At 50.6% G+C, this 22,135-nt stretch overlaps 10 protein-coding genes across 10 annotated transcripts; 3 read left to right on the plus strand and 7 right to left on the minus strand.

Moving 5' to 3' along the window:
• Nucleotides 1-14: 14 nt before the first annotated feature.
• Nucleotides 15-1,123, plus strand: N7525_002309 (glycoside hydrolase family 43 protein; the record flags this gene model as incomplete). The annotated part of the gene is made up of 2 exons (XM_002556986.1): nt 15-335; nt 449-1,123. 2 exons carry the CDS (start codon nt 15-17, stop codon nt 1,121-1,123), a joined length of 996 nt encoding a protein of 331 aa, XP_002557032.1.
• A 432-nt stretch (nt 1,124-1,555) lies between these two features.
• Nucleotides 1,556-2,092, minus strand: N7525_002310 (uncharacterized protein; the record flags this gene model as incomplete). Its single annotated transcript, XM_061212261.1, has 1 exon — nt 1,556-2,092. One exon carries the CDS (start codon nt 2,090-2,092, stop codon nt 1,556-1,558), a length of 537 nt encoding a protein of 178 aa, XP_061071487.1.
• Nucleotides 2,093-2,126: 34 nt separating this feature from the next.
• On the minus strand, nt 2,127-3,353 carry N7525_002311 (BCS1 and AAA domain-containing protein; the record flags this gene model as incomplete). Its single annotated transcript, XM_002556985.2, has 1 exon — nt 2,127-3,353. One exon carries the CDS (start codon nt 3,351-3,353, stop codon nt 2,127-2,129), a length of 1,227 nt encoding a protein of 408 aa, XP_002557031.2.
• A 1,179-nt stretch (nt 3,354-4,532) lies between these two features.
• Nucleotides 4,533-5,390, plus strand: N7525_002312 (uncharacterized protein; the record flags this gene model as incomplete). Its single annotated transcript, XM_061212262.1, has 1 exon — nt 4,533-5,390. One exon carries the CDS (start codon nt 4,533-4,535, stop codon nt 5,388-5,390), a length of 858 nt encoding a protein of 285 aa, XP_061071488.1.
• Nucleotides 5,391-6,815: 1,425 nt separating this feature from the next.
• Nucleotides 6,816-7,109, minus strand: N7525_002313 (uncharacterized protein; the record flags this gene model as incomplete). The annotated part of the gene is made up of 1 exon (XM_061212263.1): nt 6,816-7,109. The coding sequence occupies one exon, from the start codon at nt 7,107-7,109 to the stop codon at nt 6,816-6,818; it is 294 nt and encodes a 97-aa protein (XP_061071489.1).
• A 49-nt stretch (nt 7,110-7,158) lies between these two features.
• N7525_002314 (uncharacterized protein) lies at nt 7,159-7,341 on the minus strand (the record flags this gene model as incomplete). Its single annotated transcript, XM_061212264.1, has 1 exon — nt 7,159-7,341. One exon carries the CDS (start codon nt 7,339-7,341, stop codon nt 7,159-7,161), a length of 183 nt encoding a protein of 60 aa, XP_061071490.1.
• Nucleotides 7,342-8,333: 992 nt separating this feature from the next.
• N7525_002315 (uncharacterized protein) lies at nt 8,334-10,533 on the minus strand (the record flags this gene model as incomplete). Its single annotated transcript, XM_061212265.1, has 3 exons — nt 8,334-9,887; nt 9,951-10,169; nt 10,357-10,533. The coding sequence occupies 3 exons, from the start codon at nt 10,531-10,533 to the stop codon at nt 8,334-8,336; spliced, it is 1,950 nt and encodes a 649-aa protein (XP_061071491.1).
• Nucleotides 10,534-10,955: 422 nt separating this feature from the next.
• N7525_002316 (nucleotide pyrophosphatase/phosphodiesterase family protein) lies at nt 10,956-13,195 on the minus strand (the record flags this gene model as incomplete). The annotated part of the gene is made up of 3 exons (XM_002556982.2): nt 10,956-11,386; nt 11,439-12,705; nt 12,761-13,195. 3 exons carry the CDS (start codon nt 13,193-13,195, stop codon nt 10,956-10,958), a joined length of 2,133 nt encoding a protein of 710 aa, XP_002557028.2.
• A 2,014-nt stretch (nt 13,196-15,209) lies between these two features.
• N7525_002317 (uncharacterized protein) lies at nt 15,210-16,280 on the plus strand (the record flags this gene model as incomplete). Its single annotated transcript, XM_002556981.2, has 2 exons — nt 15,210-15,277; nt 15,467-16,280. 2 exons carry the CDS (start codon nt 15,210-15,212, stop codon nt 16,278-16,280), a joined length of 882 nt encoding a protein of 293 aa, XP_002557027.2.
• Nucleotides 16,281-17,277: 997 nt separating this feature from the next.
• On the minus strand, nt 17,278-21,609 carry N7525_002318 (uncharacterized protein; the record flags this gene model as incomplete). Its single annotated transcript, XM_002556980.2, has 1 exon — nt 17,278-21,609. One exon carries the CDS (start codon nt 21,607-21,609, stop codon nt 17,278-17,280), a length of 4,332 nt encoding a protein of 1,443 aa, XP_002557026.2.
• Nucleotides 21,610-22,135: the final 526 nt, after the last annotated feature.

Raw genomic sequence — 22,135 nt, forward strand, 5'->3', positions numbered from 1 at the left:
ATAATTCGTCCAATATGTGGTCCTCCATGAAATCCACGTCTACATGGGCTCTAGTGACCCTGTCCCTCCTGCCCGCCGTCCTCAGCTCGCCTTTATTCGAAAAACGAGCAAAGGGTGCCTGGCTAGGTCTGAATACCAATTTCCCAGATCCCAGCTTCATGAAAGCGGCCGACAACAAATGGTACGCTTTCGGCACCAACGGTAACGGAAAGCGGGTCCAAGTCGCCGTCTCCGATAACTTCAAAACATGGACGCTCCTCGATGTTGAAGCCCTCCCCACGTTGTCAACATGGGAAACTGAGAATGACCACTGGGCTCCAGATGTTGTGATGAGAGTAAGTTTTCTCGGCCTCCGAAAAAAATATAAAAAAAAAGTCAAAACAACAACAACAACCCTACCCAACCCAAACTAAAAGATAACCAAAACAAATAACTAATTACCCCCCAGGATGACGGAAAGTACGTTATGTACTACTCTGGCGAAGCAAAATCATACCTTCGACACCACTGCGTCGGCACAGCCATCGCAGACCACCCAGCAGGACCCTACGTACCCAGCAACACGCCCCTATCCTGCCGACTCGATCGGGGCGGGTCCATCGACCCAGCCGGCTTCAAAGACAAAGACGGCAGCCGGTACGTCGTCTTCAAAGTCGACGGCAACAGCATCGGCAACGGCGGCGACTGCAACAACGGCGTCGAGCCGCTTGTTTCAACGCCCATCTTGCTGCAGAAGGTTGGCGCCGACGGCGTCACGCCTATCGGGGATGCGGTGCAGATCCTCGATCGTGATACTGCTGACGGTGATGGTCCCCTTGTTGAGGCGCCGAATTTGATACTCCATGGTGATACGTACTTTTTGTTCTATTCGACTCATTGCTTTACCGACCCGCTTTATGATGTGCGCTATGCTACTGCGAAGAGCATTACTGGGCCTTATACTAAGACCAATGTTCCTTTGATTAATGCTGCTAAGACTGGGTTGATCTCGCCTGGTGGGGGGAATGTCTGTGGTTGTGGGGATCGGATGTTGTTCCATGGATTCTGTACAGAGGAGAGGACTAGTAGGTGTATGTATGTGGCTGATGTGATTATTGAGGGGAACACAGCTTCGATTGCTTGAGGGATTTGGATTTTTCTTTGTTCTTTTTTCTTTTTTTTCTGGCCCGATTTGATCATTTGTACTGGACTTTGGCTTGCGTTCGGACTTTTTATGAAGTCTGGCTGCTTCGGTTGATATATATACCCCGGTTCGAGGTCGCATGCAATATGGCCTAGCAATGATATACTGCTTTGCAATTTCAATTATATAAATACCTTTTGGATTGTCTAGAGCATAGTACCATGCTGGTCTTTTATCCAAAGAACTATAGGGAAAGATGACCATTGGAACAGCAACTGACAGAAGCACATACATACTAAGTACAGGAAATTTGGGTCAATCTTCGGGGAAGTAATATCCTGATCGCACATAAATTGTACGAGAATTATATTATCTAGAAATGGAATTCCGTATATCGTATCGTCGTATCGTTCTAGGCATGCCTGCATGCACCTAAGATTTATCCTTTCCCTCTCCCTTGGCTTCTCCCTCAGGCTCTCCCTGTCCCTCACTAGCACGCTTCTTATCCCGTGCAGTTTGCACCCACTCCGATGCACCCTGGATGGCTACCTCGGGTGTCTCCTTGTGATTGAGAAGGTATCCCTGGATCTCCGCAGCTGTAAACTCGCCACTCGGAACAACAGCAGCAAACTCAGACGCCAAGTCGGAAATGCGGGATCGGAGGGATACAAGGCTCTGCACGTCTTTTTCCTTGCCCTTTCTCACCCCTCCATTACACTCCCCGGAGTCTTGGACAATCTCACCCTTTGCCTTGGCAATGTCACCAACAACGCCGGTTGTCGGCAACTTGACTGAACCGTTGTTGTGGGATGTTGGGGCTCCAGCAATGTCATTGTTCTTCGCCCCGTAGATCGAGGTGAAAAGCTCCTTGATATCTGCTTCGCTTGCGTGCCCAAAGGTAATCTTCATGTCCACACGGCCAGGACGAAGGAGAGCCGGGTCGAGCTTTTCCACGTGGTTGGTAGTCATAATGAGGATGCGGCCCTCACTGGCTGCAACGCCATCAATCACGTTCAGAAGTCCTGAGAGCGTAATTCCCCCCTTTTTTCGTGTCTTTGTCGGTTGTGCTATCCGCTTCGACGGCGCCGTCCTTGAGGGTGCCATCCTTGGCGGGGGAATCTGAAGTAGACACTGATGCGGCGGCCCGAGCCTCTGTAACACCTGCTGAGTCGATATCTTCAAGCAGGACGATGCATCGGCGTGGTAGTTCCGAGAACAGCAACGACAAACTCTCCTCGTCCAAGGCCGTGGAATTCAAATTAAGCAAGTAGAGCTTCAATCCAAGGATTCCGGCAGCCGCAAAGCACAGACTCGTCTTGCCCGTTCCCGGAGGACCGTGTAGAAGGTATCCGCGTCGATACGGGATTCCGCGGTTTGTGTACCAGCGCCGTGTACGGGGGTGCAGGTACTCCTTTATATCATCGAGAAAGTCTTGCTTTTGCTCCTGGTCAAGAATCACGGTAGAAAGAGGACGCGGTAACCGGGCCATGCACCGATACCAGTTGAAAGATTGGCCAGCACCAAGCCGCGAGCCGCGGTAGATTACCGTGCGGTTCTTGTCGCGCTCAACATACGCCTGTTGGGCCTCGGCTAGCAGTGTTTTCAGAATCGTCGGATTCCGACCAAGAGACGATAGGAAGATCCGCTCGTTGTTCATTACGTACCACATACCACCGTCCCGGTGTTCGCGCTCGAGCATGAGCGGACGGTTCTTGTACCAGAAGTAATGGCAGCCTTCCGAGGGAGTGAATTGTATCTTCTTGTATTTGTCCCGGGTGGTGACCTTGGCCCAGTACGAATCGAACGAAGCATCTTTCTCACCGTTGAAAGTCTCGTCTTCGTCTTCGTCAAGCTCGTCGTCTGATTCATTTTCGCTCCAGTAACTGTTGGTTTTGGTGCCCGCGACGAATCGGTTTGTATTTTTCATATGTGGCTGGCGCGAGATCCAGAACATTAAATACTGGAACGTCTCATCGTCTAGGCGAATCTCGGCTCTTGACACGAATAGCTCATTGAAGTGCTCCCAAACGATGAGGAAAACGTATCGAGCAGTTGCGCTAAAGACAGCAAAGCTGACTAGGACTTGCAGGTAGGCGCTGACGTCGAAATTGAGGTAGGACATCAATATGCGTGATATGAAGCCATAGCCGGGTACTAGGACCTCCAACATGGCCGTGTCCGTTGTGGACAACGGCCCCGTGGCAGTGGGGATAGTCTGGTTGTCATTCATAGTCGGCAGACCTCAAAATCCCAAACGACTGGGTTTGCAAGTAGTAGGATAGGAGGAAAGGGGAGAAGAACCCTTACTAGCAGAGTTTGAAGGACATGCGAGCTTTTTATAGGTCTCGAGGAACTTAGCTGAAGAGCCTCATGTGTTGGCCTGTCCCGCTCGGGCACTGGAACGCGCCGAGCTGAGCCTGAGATGCGCCTGACGCGGGCACTCCGTTGGGACAGGCGGAGTTGTGGATTGGATTGGATTGGATTGGATTGGGCTGCCTGCGGCTGCCTGGACCTGACTCATTATCTCTGCAGATCGCTGCGGTGCCATTTCCACTTCATGTGTCGGGTTGGAAATCGCCAAAGTCACATGTGTTGTTTAACCGTATCAAAATTAATATTAAAAAAAGAAGTTTAGGAAGCAGAAGTGCAAAAAAACACGAAAAAGTGCAAAAAGAAATCTCTCCCTCGGGGAATCGAACCCCGGTCTCCCGCGCTTATCGGTGTTAATGACAAGCGGAAATCATCACCACTAGACCAAGGAAGATATAATGGCTGAGTTACTGCTCGGCCACTTGGCTGGTTGATGGAAATACTTGCTGTTCTGTATTATAGAAGCCAAAACAACCAGACAACTCAATATTGCCTAAATCGGTATTCCCGCCACAAACCCCGAAGTTGGATACCGTCTAACATACAACGCTCTACAAGTTCATAGATGCGTTCATTTATTTACTTTTGATTCTGTTTATACGCCTATCAATAGTCTCATTTTATTAAGAGCAACAACATACTTACCTGTACTTACCATGCTAGTTAAAATATATATTTCCCACCTCGAAGTCTTTCTACACATCGAACTTTATTGTGTCTACTGGCCACATATCCTCGTCCTCAGAAAGAAAGTAAATACAAATATGAAAACATTATCCAAACATGGCTGATTGCTGGATAGGTTGTTTGTGATTTTATCTCGCACAAAAGCAAACAAGTATACAACGACTCCCTCCACTTCATCCTCTAGCACTCTCTGCTCTTACTTTCAAAGTCACCCCTTTCAGCGGCCACCACACCACCATCTTCTATCGGTTCATGCCAAAACTGTAAGTTAGCCACGACAAGCATGGTCCATCTCAAATTCATCAAAAAGGGAATGGAAAAAGTGCGAGCGATGAGAAATAGACGGCCCGACATGTCCATAGATCAGCCTACTTCCGAGTCCACCCCTCGTACAACGCCTCTGAAATGCAGCTTCGAGGAAAGGTTCGGCCCAAGTCCTTGTCGGATCGACTTCACCGAGAACCTCCCTGACACCACCACCTTCCTATCGACACCCGAGCCAACGGACAAACTAGTACAAGCATACAGAAAATTGGAGAAATTGGCAGACCTTGTCAGAGAAGACAAGAGCCTTGCCATCCACACTAACTACGCAAAGGCCCTACACAAACAGCGCAACCCCATTGCCGAGGCAAAGGACAAAATGCTTCCTGCCGAGTTGAGGCAATACAACGCCTGGATCGGCGGTGTTGTCGTGCCCACTGTCGACTGGGAGAACAGTCGTAAAACCGTCGAGTGGAAGAACAGTGGTAAACCCGTCGGGCTTCCCCGGCATGAAGAATCTCACTTCACAAAGCAAGTTCTCGCCATCCGAGAAATCTACGACGACCCGTGCATCACTCCCATTAGCGCATACTGGTTCATGTCCAATTTCGGCTACATGCTCCCTCTTATTGAGGCAGTCGTGCTGGTAGGGTCTGCGCAGCGGAAGTATCTCCGTGACCGAGAAGGGCTTACTGAGATGGAGCTCGCGGAATTGGAAACAGCCCTCAACATTGTCCAGGTTACTGAGGATATCCTGGAGAAGAGAGAGCATCGGCTGGAATTGGATCATACTCTGGGAGAGAAGCACATAAGTCTGAACTGGGTGATGGACATTACTGAGTCAACCTGTCGTGTTATCGAGGCTCGCCTCCGTGTGATCGAGAAAAAGGCTGCGAGGTCTAAGGAGGCAGCAAAGGGTAAGGGGTTTCCTAGGGCTAAGGAATAGTCGGATGTCGACTCGTACCCTAGAATCTGGGTCTGCTGCTCAAATGTCCGCTAACTGTCTTTCAAATTACTTGCCCTATGGCTCTGTGCTTCTCTGATGATGAACAAACTCTACAAATGAAAGAGTTGGATGATTGAGACTTACTGCAGGTAGAAAATATTGAAAACCCAAGGCATGTACTCTCTTTCGACTCCTTTTATAGCCGTGGCCATATTAATAGCCAAATAATCCATATACACCTCGGCAGAGGTGCGGGTGCCTATGTATTAGGAAATGCCCGTGATTTCGAGCGAAGAGTGTATTTAGCTAATAGTATCCTATGAGCGCCTACTTCTTTCGCTTATAACAAGAAAATAAATCATCGATCCACAACATAAGCCATACCATTCGGTACTTTCGAGTCCCAGATCTTTCTTCCATTCTCTGTTTCAAGAGGCAGACACCGGTGTTTTCTCACCTTGCGACGCACGCTCATCTCGTTGCCTGCGCTCCGCCGCAAGCTTTTGAACGCCCTGACCCCACATCGCATAAGTAAACATGAAGAGCGATAAAACAGACATCATATTCCAGCGGTAATAACGGCACGAATCAGCATCACAGTATTGGCGACAGACGTAAGTAAATAGATAGAAAAATGCGAAAAGAAAAAGTGTGAACCTCCACAGTTCGGGTTAGCAGGTAGCAGCTAAGGTTAGAGAAGAGGGCATACAAGACTGGATGTCTATAGAACCCAAGAGGTTCTAATACGCGCCCCAGAGGGTGGTCTGATCTAGGCCGCCCTTTTTGAGCCAATCCAGGAGAGGGACCGGAAGGGGTTTTCGCTTCCATGATGCAAAATTGCGTGGAGTGAAAAGGAGAGTTGAAAGGAACGGGGTAGAAAGGGTAGAGGGGGAGTTCAGGTGTTGGAAAGGGGGATTTTCATTTGACGTGGGTCATTTCCTTAGCGTGTATAGTCCCTATGTATGTTGTAGAGTACCAAACTGCCTCCAAGTAACATTCGGCCCAGCCTTGGCAATGCTTGGGCAATGCTTGGGCTAACTCTCCAGCTTTGGAGATTTATAACTGAGCTCCTCTTCATTCACCTTGGACGGTGGATATGTACATGGTCTATTTGCATGACTTTTCTTTCGTGGAAACTGAAACTTAACCTTTCGCCGAGGGTGCTACCCACAAGAGCCCATAGAACTTGCTTTGGTATCCACAAGGCTACCTGTATAAACGTAAATAAAATATGGAGTAACGCACACATCAGAGACCAATTATCCCAAACCAGGGAAATTAAACGATAGGGAAGTCTTGGCCGAGTCCCAAGTGAATATTGCAAGAGGCTATAGAACCACAGGCCAATACAATACATTCTGCGCCGACATAGACCGACCTTGCGTGCATATGAACAGATTAACCTATAAAGTTAGCCCGCTCTATCTATGAAATATCGTTTGTCGTTACGGCAGTGGATAGCTCTAGCACCTTGATCACTGCATTCACAAGAGGCATTGCCCATGCAAAGTTGGTCATGAACCAAGTTGCATTTGCGGGGCTAATTCGCGGGTTTCCGGTACATTTGTATGATTGCATGTAGTTCTCGGTCGAAGTGACTAGCCCCGGGTCCCCGGGTCCCCGTAGAATCGTAGACTCCCGTCTCGTGGCCCAGTCAATAGTGGGCATAGCAGCACCACAAATGTAACCTTCATACTGATCGATCTCGAGAGCAGTCATTGTTTGCTTTGCGTCGGTGATAGCGTCCCACTGAACTTCTATGGCCTTTTTATGGACAGCACTTTTGCCTTCTTTGACAAGCAGCCAGTCTGTCCATCTTCTTGTATGTCGTCACCAGTGTGTCGGTTGGCTTCAGTGTAGATAGCGGAATGGCAGTGGCGGGGACATTCTCGGTGCAGTGAATGTCCCGTTCTTGGTGGAGCATTTCCTGGAAGCTGCGCTCCTGAGCCATGGTGTTCAGCATGGGCCAAGTATCTCCTGAGCTGTCCGATTGTTATTAGTTAGAATTATTTCAGTTCTGGATAATCCTTGATGAACTAAGGACGGGTGACGCTTGTTGTGACTAACTCACAGGGGTGTGGTACATAGGTAAAATAACTCGTTACAACTGGGTCAGGGAAGTGGCGCGATATGGAAGAAAGGAAGAAGTAAATGTTGAAGTGAAGGTTCAGGTCAAGATTGAAGTGGGTGTTGAAGTGAAGGTTGAAGGTTGAAAGTTGGAGTGAAGGTGAAGTAAAGGTTGAAGCGAAGGTGATGTGAAGGTTGAAGTGAATGCTCGAATGTTTGCACTGGCTTTATCAGATCTTGGGCCGTTTGTCTCTCTTCTACAAAGTATATAGCCTCTTTCCTTTACATTATCATATACCCTCTCTTTCGTACAAAGGGCGTTTGCATGCAAGTGCAATATCACGATCATAACAGAGTTGCTCTAATCCAGACCACCACGAGTATAGCACTCCTTCCATGACACACCATGATACAGTTAGAGCGCCCTCTTTCAATCCCTCTAGTATGCGACAGAGGACGCATGCATAGCCTCGGGGCAAAGAAAAGGGATTTCAAAGCTGCTTATCCTACTCCACCCATTTCACAGGAACTTTTGGGGAGACTGTTGTGAAGTGTAGCTTGCTGTAAACCTGATTAACTGTCATTATATGATTCTGACCATTCCAATACCAAATCTACCAGGTTGTCTCGCAATAGGCTTTCTGGTTTAAAATTTAGACCAAGCGAACACAGGCAGAAGGGACAGGAGTAGTGGAGCTGGAGACGACTGGCTCGCATTTTGCGGCCTTCTGGACTGTGCGTGATGATATCCTGTATGATAGTCTCTAGGAGGTAGATGGGTTGGTCAGGAGTTGCTTCCGGGAAAACCGTCGGACAGCCCACGTGGCGAGTTCATGGAAACAAATGCTTTGAGATGGCAGCACTACCAAATGGTCTTTAATTATATGAACCTGCATCCCAGAGCCAGAGTGTCTCGTCAGGAGCCCCAGACCCAGATGCCACCAATCTGCCATCGGGTGAGAATACCATAGAATGAACCCAATCTGTATGGCCCTCGAGCGTTTTGTGCATATCGCCCGTGGTAGTATTCCATAGTTTGATCCTCTTGTTCGCACACCCGGTTGCCACCAGTTTACCATCGGGCGAGAATGTGACGGAGGCCATCAGGTCCGAATGATTCTCAGCAAGCAAGTGACCCTCAAGCCGTTTATGTATAGTGCCCGTCATCACATTCCAGAGGCTGACTGGATGACCACGAGATACAGATGCTAACAATTTGCCATCGGGTGAGAACGCCACATTGCTAACTGATGGGGGAGCGCTGCCAAACGTTTTATATATCATGCCCGTGGTAGTATTCCAGAGGTTAATTGTGTGGAAGCCAGCTCCTCGGGATGCCACCAATTTCCCATCGGGTGAAAACGCCATGGAGAGACCTGACCCAGTGTGGCCCTCAAGCGTTTTGTATATCTTGCCTGTGCTAGTATTCCAGAGTTTGACTGTGTGGTCTGAAGATCCAGACGCCACTAGTGTACCATCAGGTGAGAATGCCACGGATGCAACGAATCCGGAATGGCCCTTGAGCGTTTTGTCTGTATTGCCTGTGGCACTATTCCAGAGTTTGACAGTGGCATCATAAGACCCAGATACGACGAATCTACTATCAGACGAGAACGCCACGCAGGTCACCTGACTCCAATGGCCCTGAAGCGTTTTATGTATACCGCCCGTGGTGGTATTCCAGAGCTTGACTGTCATGTCCTTGGATCCAGATGCCACCAATCTACCATCGGGCGAGAATGCCACCGAGGTCACACCTTTAGAATGGCCCTCAAGCGTGCTAGGGAGCACCATTCTAACAGGTGTGGCACTTTCGTGTTGGAACTTTGGAGTTTCGTTGCTGGGAGTGTGAAGAGACGACGTCCCCAATTCGGTTGGCCTCGGAATGGGATTTTCGAATGCTCCTAGTGACTTATTGGTGCTCCATGATACAGAGACTTGTGTCATTGAGTCGACCAATGATGTAGTATGTTCCTCTTGACACACAAGCGTCGCTGAATTGTGATTATTGGAGGGCAACGGCTGAGCAAACCACCTGTGTTGTAAAGCATCTTTGGCTGACATTCTATCTCCCGGGCTAGGCTCCATAAGACATATGACAAATGCAACTCCATGTTGACTGACCCGGTCGGTCAAGAGTGTATTGACAGGAAAGAGAATACGCGTTTGAACATAGCTGGCGAGCAATCCAGGATGCTTGAATGCGGGTTGCTTGGTCAAAATTCGAAACATAACCTCTCCAGCAGCCCAAATGTCAAGCGCATATGCAGTTCCTCCTTGAGTGAATTCATAGAGTTCAGGTGCAATATACCCGGGTGTACCCTTTAGGGTTGTTGATTTTGCAAGACGATCTTCAATACGTTTGGTGATCCCCAAGTCCGCGATCTTTACCCACCAGTCATCCGGTGGACATGATCTTAAAAGGATATTCTAGATACGGTTAGATATACCAATCACACGAGGTAGTTAATTTTCATGGTGCAACCGACTCACCCTGGGCTTCAAATCACGATGCGCAAAGCCATTGTCATGCATAAAATCAAGCCCCTCGAGAATTTGAAACATTATGCACCGCGCCTCAAGTTCTGGTAGCGGCTGGTCCTTGTTGAGCAAATAATCGTGTAGGTCTCCAAGCTCAAGATATTCCATTGTAATGAATAGGCTGGCTTCGTTCTGATACCACCCAAAAGACTTGACAAAACATCGCTCGTACTGCTGATCGGTCAGTGGCTTCCATTACGTTGAGTAGCTGGAAGACGAGCCTTTGGGTGTGAGAATTTCGCCATAGCCTCGAGCTCACGGGTGTAGTTTATCTGCCGGTCCACTTCCATCTGCTTTGTTGCGCGCACCTGAGCTGAGGGCCATTATTCTTTCTTTCTGTGCATCTTTCCAGCCACACCTCCCCAAACCCACCACCACCAATCTTACTCTCCCGCTGCCAGTGTTCTGATTTCTTGATTGGCCGCTGGGAAAGTGATTCCTGCTCATAGTAGGTATGAACTATCTCATGCTTGCTGCCAGGCAGGAAATGAGTCTCGAGTTTAGAATCCAGAACCCAGTCTGGAACGCTCGACATCTGGAAGTGAGGAAAGAAGCGAAGCGTATATTGCGCGAGAGTTGGGGTTTCTTGACGATGTATGGAATAGTGAAACCATGAAATACTACTGAAGTGATTTTGGAAATGCCTTGAGTCTTGCGGAGTAGGTTAGAATAGAGAAGAGGGGTTTCTTTCTTCTGCAATCCTGCCAAGCGCCTAACACCACTTGGGCACCTTGCATCAACTTCCTTGTCGTTAGATTAGCGCGTGAATTTGCGGCTCCATATCAAGGTCTACGCACAGGACCTCTGTCGCCATGGAGAGATGAAAGCACATCGTCTGTTAAGTGGGCGAACATCGCATGGCGAGAGAATAAACAGCATTTAGACATTACAAACGTGAACATGGGTATAGGTATCTATCAAAATGCATGGCGAAATAGACAAAATAGAGCAAAATCATCAACTCTCCGATTCCGGCTGTTTGCCCTGAACAGCATCAGCAACGCCGCCAGCCCAGTTCTTCAGGTCCTCGAATTTGTGCCAAAGTGTGCCCCACCACGTTGAACCCTTTTCATCGTCACTTTGATGGTCTGTGGCGGCTGGTGTCTCAGGTGCTGGAGTGGATTCCGGTGCTGGCTGTGCTGGCTTTGGTTGTGCTGGTTTTGGCTGTGGAGGTGATGGCCGCGGGGGCGTTGGTTTTGGCGGGGCGGGTTGCACGGGTCTTGCTGTTGCTGAGGTTTTAGCCGGGGGATCAGGAGGCGTGTCCAAGACTGGTGCGTTCTCATCCGAGTGAAGGCCGACTGCCTTCAGCGGGAGTCGCAGTGTGCCATTGCCTGGAAGGGGATCGACACCCAAAGAGTCACAAACAATGTTGTATACCTCGGTATTTTCTATACAGCCGTTAGACCGATTGTCAATCAATGGTTCGAAGTAGTTACTTACGGAAAACTTCCACCCGGCTGTTTGGCTTGTGTGGGAAGGCTGGGCCACGCGCAATAAAGATTGCACGCATCAATGGATGCTCATGGTCATATCCGTGAATACCTCGAGGATGGTATTCCTTCCCGGTTTTCAAAGCCTCTTTGACGTCAAACTCTGACCGATCAACGATAGCCCAGCCCGTCTTAGGGATGACCCACAACGGCGCAATGCGTTCGTTGTTCGAGAAATGATACCGTTCAGGCATTGTCTCCCGTGTGTAGAATTCAAAACCGTCCTCGTAATCCGGTGCTACCTTCTCCAATTGTTTCCGGAGGGTCTCCAGATCCTCCGGACGCTTAGGACGCAGACCAGCAGATGGCCACCCGTCAATATGTTCAATTAAATTATAATCAATCAGATCGTCCAATTGAATCAGCCTTTCTGCAGAGGTAGTGGCCATGCCATGGTCTGAGACCACGACGATGTTAACCACCTCGGTTAGATTGCGTTGCTCGAGACCAGTCATGATGCTAGCAACCATGCTATCCGCTTCCGAGATCGTCTTTCGGATCTCTGTGCTATTAGGGCCAAATTTATGACCGTCCCGATCGACGTCGGGAACGTAGGCTAAGATAAATTGCGGCCGCTCAGGTGTCACCTGCGATTTACCCTCTAGACCTGGGAGATCTAAAAGCTCAAGGACCCGATCCACCTTGCGAGACAATGCTTCCGTACCGTTGTACTTGTCCAAAAATGTCGGTTCCCTGTCGCCAATGTGCGCCTCAGACCCGGGCCACATATGGATGGCTGTCTTCACACGTTGCTTTTCTGCCGTCACCCAGAGTGGTTCCGCCATCCACCACTTGGGTTGCATGCTGACAGCGGGATGGGTATAGTAGAACTCCTCGTTTATCTTCGGGTCCCAAAATGTGTTGCCAACGATCCCATGGCTCTCGGGGTAGAGACCAGTCATAAGTGTAAAGTGGTTTGGAAAGGTGACGCTAGGGAAGCTGGGGTTCATGTATTGCGGGGAAACGCCATTGGCGACGAGGGCGTTCAGCGCAGGAGTTAGGCCGCGATCAAGAAAGTCGGCTCGGAAACCGTCGAGCGAGATAACGATCGTGGTTGGCGCAAAGAGAGCCGTGCCGTTGGAGAGCAAGGGTGGAAGGTGTGCTCGTGAAGCCCGGAAACCGCTCGAGGCTTTATATGCCCCGAGGAGGAGGATGACGAAAAGTGTGGTGAGCAGAGCAATTATAAACAGGATTTTTCGCCATGAAGGCCGTGGAGGCTAAGCAGCAGACATGTTAGCAGGGGGCGCAGAAAGTAGCCATGGTCCGTCTTACCGGCTCATATGTGTATTCGCCTTTCTGGTCCAAATCCAACGATGACCCGCTCAAAAGGGAGGCATTATCATCACCAATTCCCTCTTCCATCTCGTACATCAGCTCGCCGTCTTCACTGACTCTTTCCCGCCGTGATCCCCTCCGCTGTCGCCGCTCCTTTTTCGTCTTCCCGATCTTCACCCTGCTACCATTAGGGCTGAAAATCCTCCGCAGCCCATGTCCACTGCCACGGCGTATCAGCAGGTTCTCTAGCTCCTCTTCAGCTTCAAGGACCGCCCGATCGTGCTCTGCGATTTCCAAGGTGCTGCGGTTTTGACCGAGGAGGGCGTCATCGTCGGAATCGGAGTCCTGCTCAGAGGGCGACCGCAGCGAAGACGCATCGTTGTCGTAATTCCCAGGAGAAAGAAGGGAAGGACCAGTGTCTGGGCGGCGCATTGCTAGCTTGTTGAAGACATGGAACAGAGCTGAGATGGAGAAAGGGGATCGGAGGATTGCCAAGACCCGGCAATCATTTGCGATAAGCCCGATCTATGAGAAATGTTTACATAGTCTACCTGTGTTGTTTCCAAGGTGATATTTCATTATTTTGTCAATTAACCGATGAAATAGTTTTTGTGAGGAATCTTTGGCCTTGCTACGTCGAGTTAGAGTCTCAATCTTTGTTGTTCATGGGGTTGTGTACAGCTTGCCAATTGCGGCTCATTAGTCGCCTGCAGCATACAGCGACAATAATAAGAGTCTAATAGTGGAAGTCTTCTGAAATCAAGATATTTGGAGATCTTTATTCCGCACCAAGCGAGGTATTGGCGGTGTTGTTCACCGGTGATATATCCTTTCTGACAAGCCTGAGCCAGCCCTCTGCTAAAGAAAAGCACATATATCTTCACGTTGACGTAAGTATAGAGGACGATAAGTAAAGATATTTTAGCGTTTAATGGGCCCCAGAGGGTGTCTATACTCTTCAACATTTTATCTATACGACTGGTGTATATATGTAGCCAGTGGATTCCCCACACTTCTATGAAACACTTCCCAGTATCTCGAAGGACATTCAAAGTTTCTGTTTCCTACTGCGTCCCCAAGCTTCAATTAAGTCCGCTATATTACCCTCCATATATGTGGAATAAATGTTAACGTCAGTGAATGACTTGAAGAGTCTCGCAGTCCCGCACAAAAATGCACTAGACTGAGTCGCAAGTTATCCATCTTCTTGTCTGCTCCAGTATCTGCGAGAAATTTACCTACGTTACTCAATTAACGGATCGACTTCCTCGATTTTCATTCCCGCAGACGACATTGTCCTTCATGCGAGCCTACAATCAAGCCCTATAGCGATACCATCAGCCCTGCAGGAACACATTCCACAGCCAGTACGTGGCAGCCACATTCCTCAGGCTGATCGCAAATGACAAAGATCGGACATTATGAACTTGATGTGACCACCGCTGACGTTCCCCTAGGATAGAGAAGCGCGGGGTTGTAACCGATGAACGGTTGAGCACGCCCAGGTGAAATTTCTGATATTAGGTGAGCTGGGTACGGAGTAGAACCGGATGCAGTTGGTAAGATCGACGGGGTGATCAGCCAGCCCTACGCGGGAAGCGGACTTGGCCTTGGGGTCTTAGGTGTGCCGGTAACTGCTGAGCGATCCTACAGTTGTATCAATTGATGGCAGAAGAAACACCGCAGCTGATAGCTGATTCTCAAAGGCCGTTTTGGTGACTGATTCTGGTGAATAGTATACCGGATAGAAAGTGCGATTCATCTCTAGCCGTGATCCTCACGATCTAACAATAACTAAGTGGGTGTGTACCCAGGTAATGGACAGCTGTCCATCCTAATGTATCCATGGGCTCGGACTATCCAAAGAGTGAGGCTCTCCACCCATTGTCTTAGAAGGGTCTATCCCTTCAGAACGTGTCTCCATCGTATGATCCTGAAAGCAGATTAGGTCACCTACAAAGGAAATCCACTCGACACCCATTGTGACAGGCGTGAGGTGGATCTCCGCGGAATTCCCCAGTGGTGGGGTGTTCAGCGCAGATCCATGGGATGTCCGCTTGCAAGAGCATCACCTTCCTAATTGGGACAATGTGTCACGTGACAGCTTTCGACCGAGCCGTGTTCCCACCGTTCAGCCGAACAGCAACTCTGGAAGATCATGACGATATCGGCGTCGGACTAAGCCGATCGTGCCAGCCCTGGAGGGGCTGAAGGTGGAGCCTATATCAGAGCAGTGTGACATTTCCCCCGGATGCGGAAATCAACCAACCTCGCTTCCACCTTACCAAGGGTCCCATCGAGGGCAAAAAGGAACATCAAGGGCAGAGGAACACAGAGAGGCACATGTTCTAATTTGAAAAATTTTCCTTCTAATTGTTCATGTCATCACCAATTAACCTTAATCAATACATTGGCCGGATTAGGATAACACACAAGATCTATAAGAATGGCGTCCTCGTCGCCTCCGATCCCTGCTCGATTTCCATCCCAATCGCACTGCCATTACCACCCTAGGTAAGTCCTGAAGCTACCTAACATTTACTGTTACTAGCAGCACAGTTTCAAGAGCAAATACTAACGCCAATCCCAGCTTCGTCGCTCGTTAAGACAGCAAGCCATATCTGACTTCTTAATCCGATCGCTTTTCCAATCTAATAAAAATGCACTTCACCGCTCCCTCTGTCGCCTTGCTGGCTCTCGCAGCCGGCGTTCAGGCCGGTGGTGCCAAAAAGCAGCAGGAACCCCCGTTCACAACGGAAAGGGTATCGGCAAGCACCAAGCTAGCGGTGCGACTGGCACTGGTGTTCACCCTACCGGTGTTGTTCCTACCGGTATTCACACTGGTACTCACCCCATCGTGACTGGCACCCACGGCAACGGTACCCACCACGGTGGCAAGAACAGCACTATCATCGTCACTGGTACCGCTCCTTGCTCCACCTGCCACCGTAGCTCGACCATTCCCGTCAACGTCCCTACCAAGACTCACAGCGCTGGTGGTGCTTCCCACTCTGCTGGTGCTGGCGGCGTTGGCGGTGGCGCTGGCTCCGGTTCTGGAAGCAGCGGCTCCGGCTCCGGCTCCAGTTCTGGTGGTGCTGGCGGTGTTGCCGGCGGCTCTGGCACTGGCTCCAGCTCGGGCTCTGGCGCTGGATCTGGCACTGGTGCTGGCTCTAGCTCCGGCACTGGCTCCGGCACTGGCTCTAGCTCCGGCGCTGGCTCTGGCTCTGGTTCCGGCTCTGGCTCTGACTCCGGCACTGGTGCTGGCTCTGACTCCGGCTCCGGTGGTGCCGGCGGTGTTGCTGGCGGCTCTGGCACTGGCTCCGGCTCTGGCACTGGTGCTGACGCTGGTGCTGGTGCTGGCGCTGGCTCTGGAACCGGCTCCGGCTCTGGTGCATCCCCCAGCTCCTCCGACTTCACCCCCTCCAGCCCTGGCTCCAAGGTCAGCGCACCCCAGATCGGAGCCGCTGGCGCTGTTATCGGCAGCATTATCTATGGTGCCGTTATGCTGCTTGCATAAACGTCTCGCAGTTAATGTCTTTTAATGCCGGTGTTTTTCTCTGTTGATTACTGGGTCTCTCTTTGTTCTTTTCTGATATCTGATCTTAGAACTGGCTGCGGCTGGGGACTTGATTTGCTGGAAGTGGGAGTACTGGGATCTCCAGATCGGCGTTGGGGATATATGTATGATGTTTAGATTTTGTTTTTCTTCGTTGGTGTTTTTTAATGGGTTTGCTAATGATGGGTACTTAATATTACTGTAATTCCAATTCAAAAGCTTTTTCTTTGGATAATATGTCTACGTGCATTTGCCTACTTGAACATGTATATGAAGATGAAAAGAGTTCTATAGAAATCCAAAGATACCCCCGCGGCTTGGAAATAATATCTAACTAGCAGCAAGACCAAACCCCCTACATCCTAATCTCGAACTACCACATAGAAATAAATTCCCTCACGGACCGAAGTCTAATCCCCCAGTACACAGGTGGCAAAAATGCAACCCTAGTCATACATCTAATAATAGAATCCCAAAACGCAATTTAGTCGTCCCTGCAGGGTCAGGTGGCGTGTGTCTAGCCGTTTACCAGGCTATTAACGTTCTTTGCATTAGGGTTCACCTGCCCGGAGATTGGCTTGATTAAGGTTCCAGATTGACTTTTGCTTAATGCAACCTGAGCTTTTGCTTTGTGGGGCTGAGGGAGTCACCCATGGTTGTTTCATGATATTACGAGATATCAATATTGATAGATTCGTGCTGCCTGTAGGCTTGTAGGTTTTCAGGATGATGAAGGATTTTAAATTCATTGTAACGTTGATTCTGTATTTTAGGTACGGCTATAGAAATGGAAAATGTATAGACACTTTTTTATGACCGTCATCGCGAAAAAAGAAGCAGAAAAGCCACCCAAACACCAAGAACACGCAATGCAACGCATAAAAAAGAAAGTCAAAAATGAAAATCATCACCTTCTAATCATCAACACCATCCATGCACAGTCCAGTCCAGTCCAGTCCTACACACTCGAAATCCAATTCGTCCACTGACACCCACACCCCCCAGAACCACCATCAACACCACCCGCCTCCTCAACCGTAGCATTCTTCGTATCACCAAGCTTGAAAAGTCCCGTAGCAGGATTGACAAGATCACCCCCAACAGCGCGGTCCTCGAGCTGCAGCTGCGCCGCAGTGATATTATAATGACCGTCATCTTCAATCGGGTAGCAGTAGACCATTTTCTTTTTCTCTGCGCCGCCGTGGCGGTCCACTGTTATTGTCACCGGGTATGGGAACGAGCCTGGACGGGTGAAATCCGTCGCGGAGGAAGAAGATGTAGGGTTATTTGTTGATGTCGGAGTTGCAGAGGAGGCGGTACTTGTTGCTGTGTTGTTTGATCGGGGAAGGAGATGACGGCCGATTTTGTCGGGTTGGGTCCATATTTGGACGAGGAAACGCGTTTGGGACCACGTGCATCGGTAGTGTGCGTTGACTTTTGAGGTCCCGCCGTTTGTGTCCGCGGGCGAGGATTTGATTTGCGAGGTTAGGAAGATGGATTTATCGAAGTAGCTGTAGAAGCCGTAGTGCTCGGTTGCCAGGCCGCGGTTGTACAGCCGGATTGGTTGTGATGAGGGGAGGGGATACAGCATTGCGGCCGATGGGGTTCCGTCGGCATTTTCTTCGGGCGCTGGGATTATTGAGGAGATGTTGGGGTATGCGGTGCCGTTGGATGTATCTGCGCGGCGGTAGATGTTTGTCGAGGAGAGGGAGACTGGTGAGAGGATGGACATGTAGAAGGGTGTTTCTTCGCCGGCGTATGGTGCAGTGTTGTTGTCTGTGTATTGGCCGAGGAAGCTCTGCTCTGTATCTCTTGGGGCATCCGGCAATGGATTGAAAAGGTCGTCGCTCCTGACACGCAGGTTCGAGCCAACAGCAGTGCTGTTATCGTATGTGCCATTGCGGAAGCGGATGGAAACACGGAAATTGGGCTGGTTCGCATCGTACGGCTTATTGGCGTCCTGCTCGTCCTTGGGAAGAGCACAGCTCCACATCGAAGAAGGAGTGATACAAGTTGATTTTTCCAGCTGCGGCTGCGTTCCAGCCAGTGTTGCAATTCCAGTTGGCATGGGCGGGTAGCCCGTGAGGTTCAGCCAGCGCGATTGAACGGGGGTCTCATCTCCTTTCCTTGTCAGTGTGATCGCTAGAATAGTGGCTAGGATCACGATTATGAAGAAGAAAACGCAGATCACGAAGTACCATCTCCGTCGAGTACGGCCCTCGCGTCCTGGACGTCCGCTCTTCTTGCTGAATGGTCCCCGGCCACGCCAGAGATTGCAAACCCTTCGGCCAGTGGCCTCTTCCTTTTCGAGTCTGCGACGTCGAGTCTCATGAGGTCCTATCGCGCCGCTTGGGTTGACAGTAGAAACGCCAGCTGTAGGATCGTGATCATAACGTGGCTGGGTATCATAACGAGGCGGGAGAGGGGGATCTCGAGAAAATTGCGTGTAGGCAGGAGCCGGTGCCTGCATATCTGACATTGGAATCGAACCAGGTCCACCAGCTGCACGCTGGAAGGCCGGAGAAATCGGCTCAGAAGGTTGCAAATGTCCTCGAGCGGCAAGTTCAGGTCCTTGGGGCAATCCTCGTTCTGCTTGCGACTCTTCAGATCCAGGCTGCCGATCCTGAGCCACGGACCCTTGGGATTGCTCTTGCTGAGGTGAAACCTCCGATTCAGTGGGCTGGGTTTGTGGCAACGGCGGCACAGGGGGTGCGTTTGAGTGAGGATGTGCGTTTAGACCAAATGGCCACCCAGAGCCAGATTGCCGTCCCTGAATAACAAGCGGTCCTTGAGGCTGTTTAGCACGACCATAAGTTGGCCGCCGTGTCTGGGGAGGAGTCTGCTCAGGTGCCATCTGCGATTCTTGAGGCGGTCCTTGTGTAACAGGAAGTTCTTGTGGCTGTTCTTCTGGGGTATACGCCCATTCAAACCCCGAGATTTGTCTTTGGGTAGCTGGCTGTTGAACCTGGGGTCGCTCTTGTGGCTGTTCTCGCTTTCCCCACGGCCATTCTGACCTTGGCGTTGCTACTTGAGAGGCTGGCTGGATCACCGGCTGGTCCGAGATTTCTCGCGAGAGTTCCTGCTGTTGCGGCTGCGGAAATGTAGGCTCTGTTGGCTGTACGGCCTGAGAAGTGAATACGGGCACATATTGCACTGCCGGCTGTAGAGGCTGTGCCTGAGGCTGCGGTGCAGGCGAAGTGTAGTGGAAGTTAGTCACCGGGGGCGAGATATCAGTGATTATCTGCGGAGCAGGAGCGGGAGTTGGCTGGGGCATAGGAATAGGCGCGGGAGGAGGAGCAGGAGCAGGAGCAGGAGCCGGCTCAGGTATGGGAATGGGAGCAGGCGTAGGCGCAGGCGTAGACCTCTCAACCGGCTCCGCAGGCGGCGCGACAACAGGAACAGGAGGCGAAGCAGTACGCTGAGACCGAGATTCAGGAATACCACCCCTAGTCCCATGGCCCGACACCGAACGCTTCTCATCCTCATCAACAGCAGAAGAATCCCACGTATGAGAACTAAACTCCGACCCCGGCGATAGTACCTGAACCTCCTTCGCACGAACCACACACCCAGCCGGGACAGTGTCTTTCACCTGGGGATCAGGCGAGTCAATATCAATAAGCAGACCAGCATTCTTCGTCGACGTCGATGCAACTGGTGTCTGGTTTTCATTCTCGCGCGTCCCTTCAAGGCCAGATGGTCCAGGCTCGTCGACCGCAACAAGCGCAAGTCCCCGAGTACCGTTTTCAGTAGTACCTATAGCTCCTGCGGGCATAGTGACACGGTTGGCAGGAGTAATCGAGCAAACGTGGTTGACGCACTCGAAGTACGGCGTCTTACTGAACAACTCGTGCGCACAGGCTTGGTAGTACTCCGCTGCTTCGCCCTGGATTGTCTGGTTGCCGAAACTGAAGGACATGGTATTGTGTCTACTTGAGACGTTTGAAACGTATGCGGGTGGCGGGGAGTGATGACGTTCGGGGCCTTGGTATTGGTCCTGGTCTTGTTGGAATCGGGATGTCTCAAATGCCTTCTCGTCAATTGGTGCCGCTGTGTCTGGTGTATCGGGTGAGAAGCAGGAGATCTCTTTCTCGCGCTGTATCCATTCTTTTGGCTGGGCGCGTGTTGTGGTTGTTGTCGATGGGGTCGAGGGTGATTCTTGCGGAAAGGATGGGCTCAGTGGGGATTTTATGGATCTGTTCAGGAGTGGGGAGAGGAGGTATGTCCACCAGCCCTGTGAATGCGGTCTGTCTGCGTCTGCTTGGGTGTTGACGCTGAGACGGCCCGGTTGCTGGTCCTTTGGACTTGGACGTACTGCGTCTGGTGTCTGGGGTGGACTGTCATCTTCCCAGCTTGAGGCCGTTGACAGGGCACGGGCGTTCCTTTCTACGTCTAGTGTGCTCCGGTATGCAGTCTCTGACGCCGGGGTTTTGGTAGCAGCTGAGTGCTGCGCGGGAATGGCTGGCACGGGTGGCACATCTGTTTCATTTTGCCAGAGGCGGGGTGTTGGCTGGGAGTAGATACTCGATGTTGCCCTTGGTCGGAGCATCTCGGTGCTCGAGTTTGAGTGAGCGTTCCATGGTGCCTCTCCTCTCGCTGGCGTGACGATAATGGATGGTGTGAGCGGCGTACCTGCACCGTCGACCTCTTGTGATCTTTCTACTGACTCGCTGCGAGGAACAGTGAGTCCGATCATGACATGGCGGTCCGAAGGCGAGATTGCATGCTCGTGCCTATCGTGGAACGGATCTTGGTCTCTGGCGGTTAGGAACGAGGCTCCAGTTCCATTCTGGCTGTGGTTTTGACTCGGCACCGTCTCGGGTAACCGTTGGAAACCGCGCGAGACCCTCTTCTTGAAGATATCCTTCGATTTCTGGGTCGAGCGTTCCTTCTCTCGCACTTTCGAGAGGAGTTTGAGGTCATTCAGATCGACGAACGGCGCAGCCGCATTTGTCTCCGCGGGGATCGACTGTTTCCTCGGCGCCGGCGCTAAGGTGAAATCTGTAACGAGGTTCAGGCCGACTGGTTTCCCGACGCTTTTACGTTTCTTGCTGATGCGGACGTTAAGTCTCGAGGCTTTGCGGGTGGAAATGGGCGAGCGATTCCCTTCTTCGGCGGTCTTCGCCTCGAGCCTTTGTCGTGCTGCCTTCGATAGAAATGCAAAGGGTCGGTCTCGTTCTTCCAGGTCTTCTGAAGAACACGACGGACTTGAGATTTCCTCGCTGATCGGCGATGATAATGGGAAGGTTGGTACTGGGACCTGGAGGTCCTGGGGCTTTCGTTTGAGCATGATGTTTCAGTAGACTTGACTGTGTCGAGAGGTTAGGTTGCAGAAATGACGTTCGAATGTCTGCATACCACAGGAAAGCATTAAAGAACGAAAGTGCAGGGAAGCGAAACAAAGAGGGCGTCTATTAATATTATAGCGAGTAGAACAATGGAGGCAACAATGTACAATAGCCCTGAATAGAGATGAAGTTGAGTCCAATGCAAAACAAAAGAAAGACAAAAAGACAAAAAGACAAAGAAGAATACGAAAAGCCCCGGGATTTAAGCCCGCAAGCTCTATTTCTAAATTTCGGCATGTCTGCATCATCACAGTACAGAATCAAAGTCCCCGGTCACTTCGCAGCACAGCTCAAGCTATCAACAACCCAATAATCATCTTCGCTGGTGAATTTCTGCAGCGATCCCAGACAAGCCGCTGCAACTAGTTCCGTGCTGCTTCTTGAAGTCCCGTCATTGGACGACGGGAAGAGAGATCACCAGGGGAAAGAGAGATGAAGGAGATGGATTGGATGGAGGGGGATGCAACT

This window comes from Penicillium rubens (assembly GCF_028828025.1).
Source record: "Penicillium rubens strain IBT 27055 chromosome Unknown utg000001l_segment0_segment0, whole genome shotgun sequence".
Taxonomy (NCBI): Eukaryota; Fungi; Ascomycota; class Eurotiomycetes; order Eurotiales; family Aspergillaceae; genus Penicillium; species Penicillium rubens.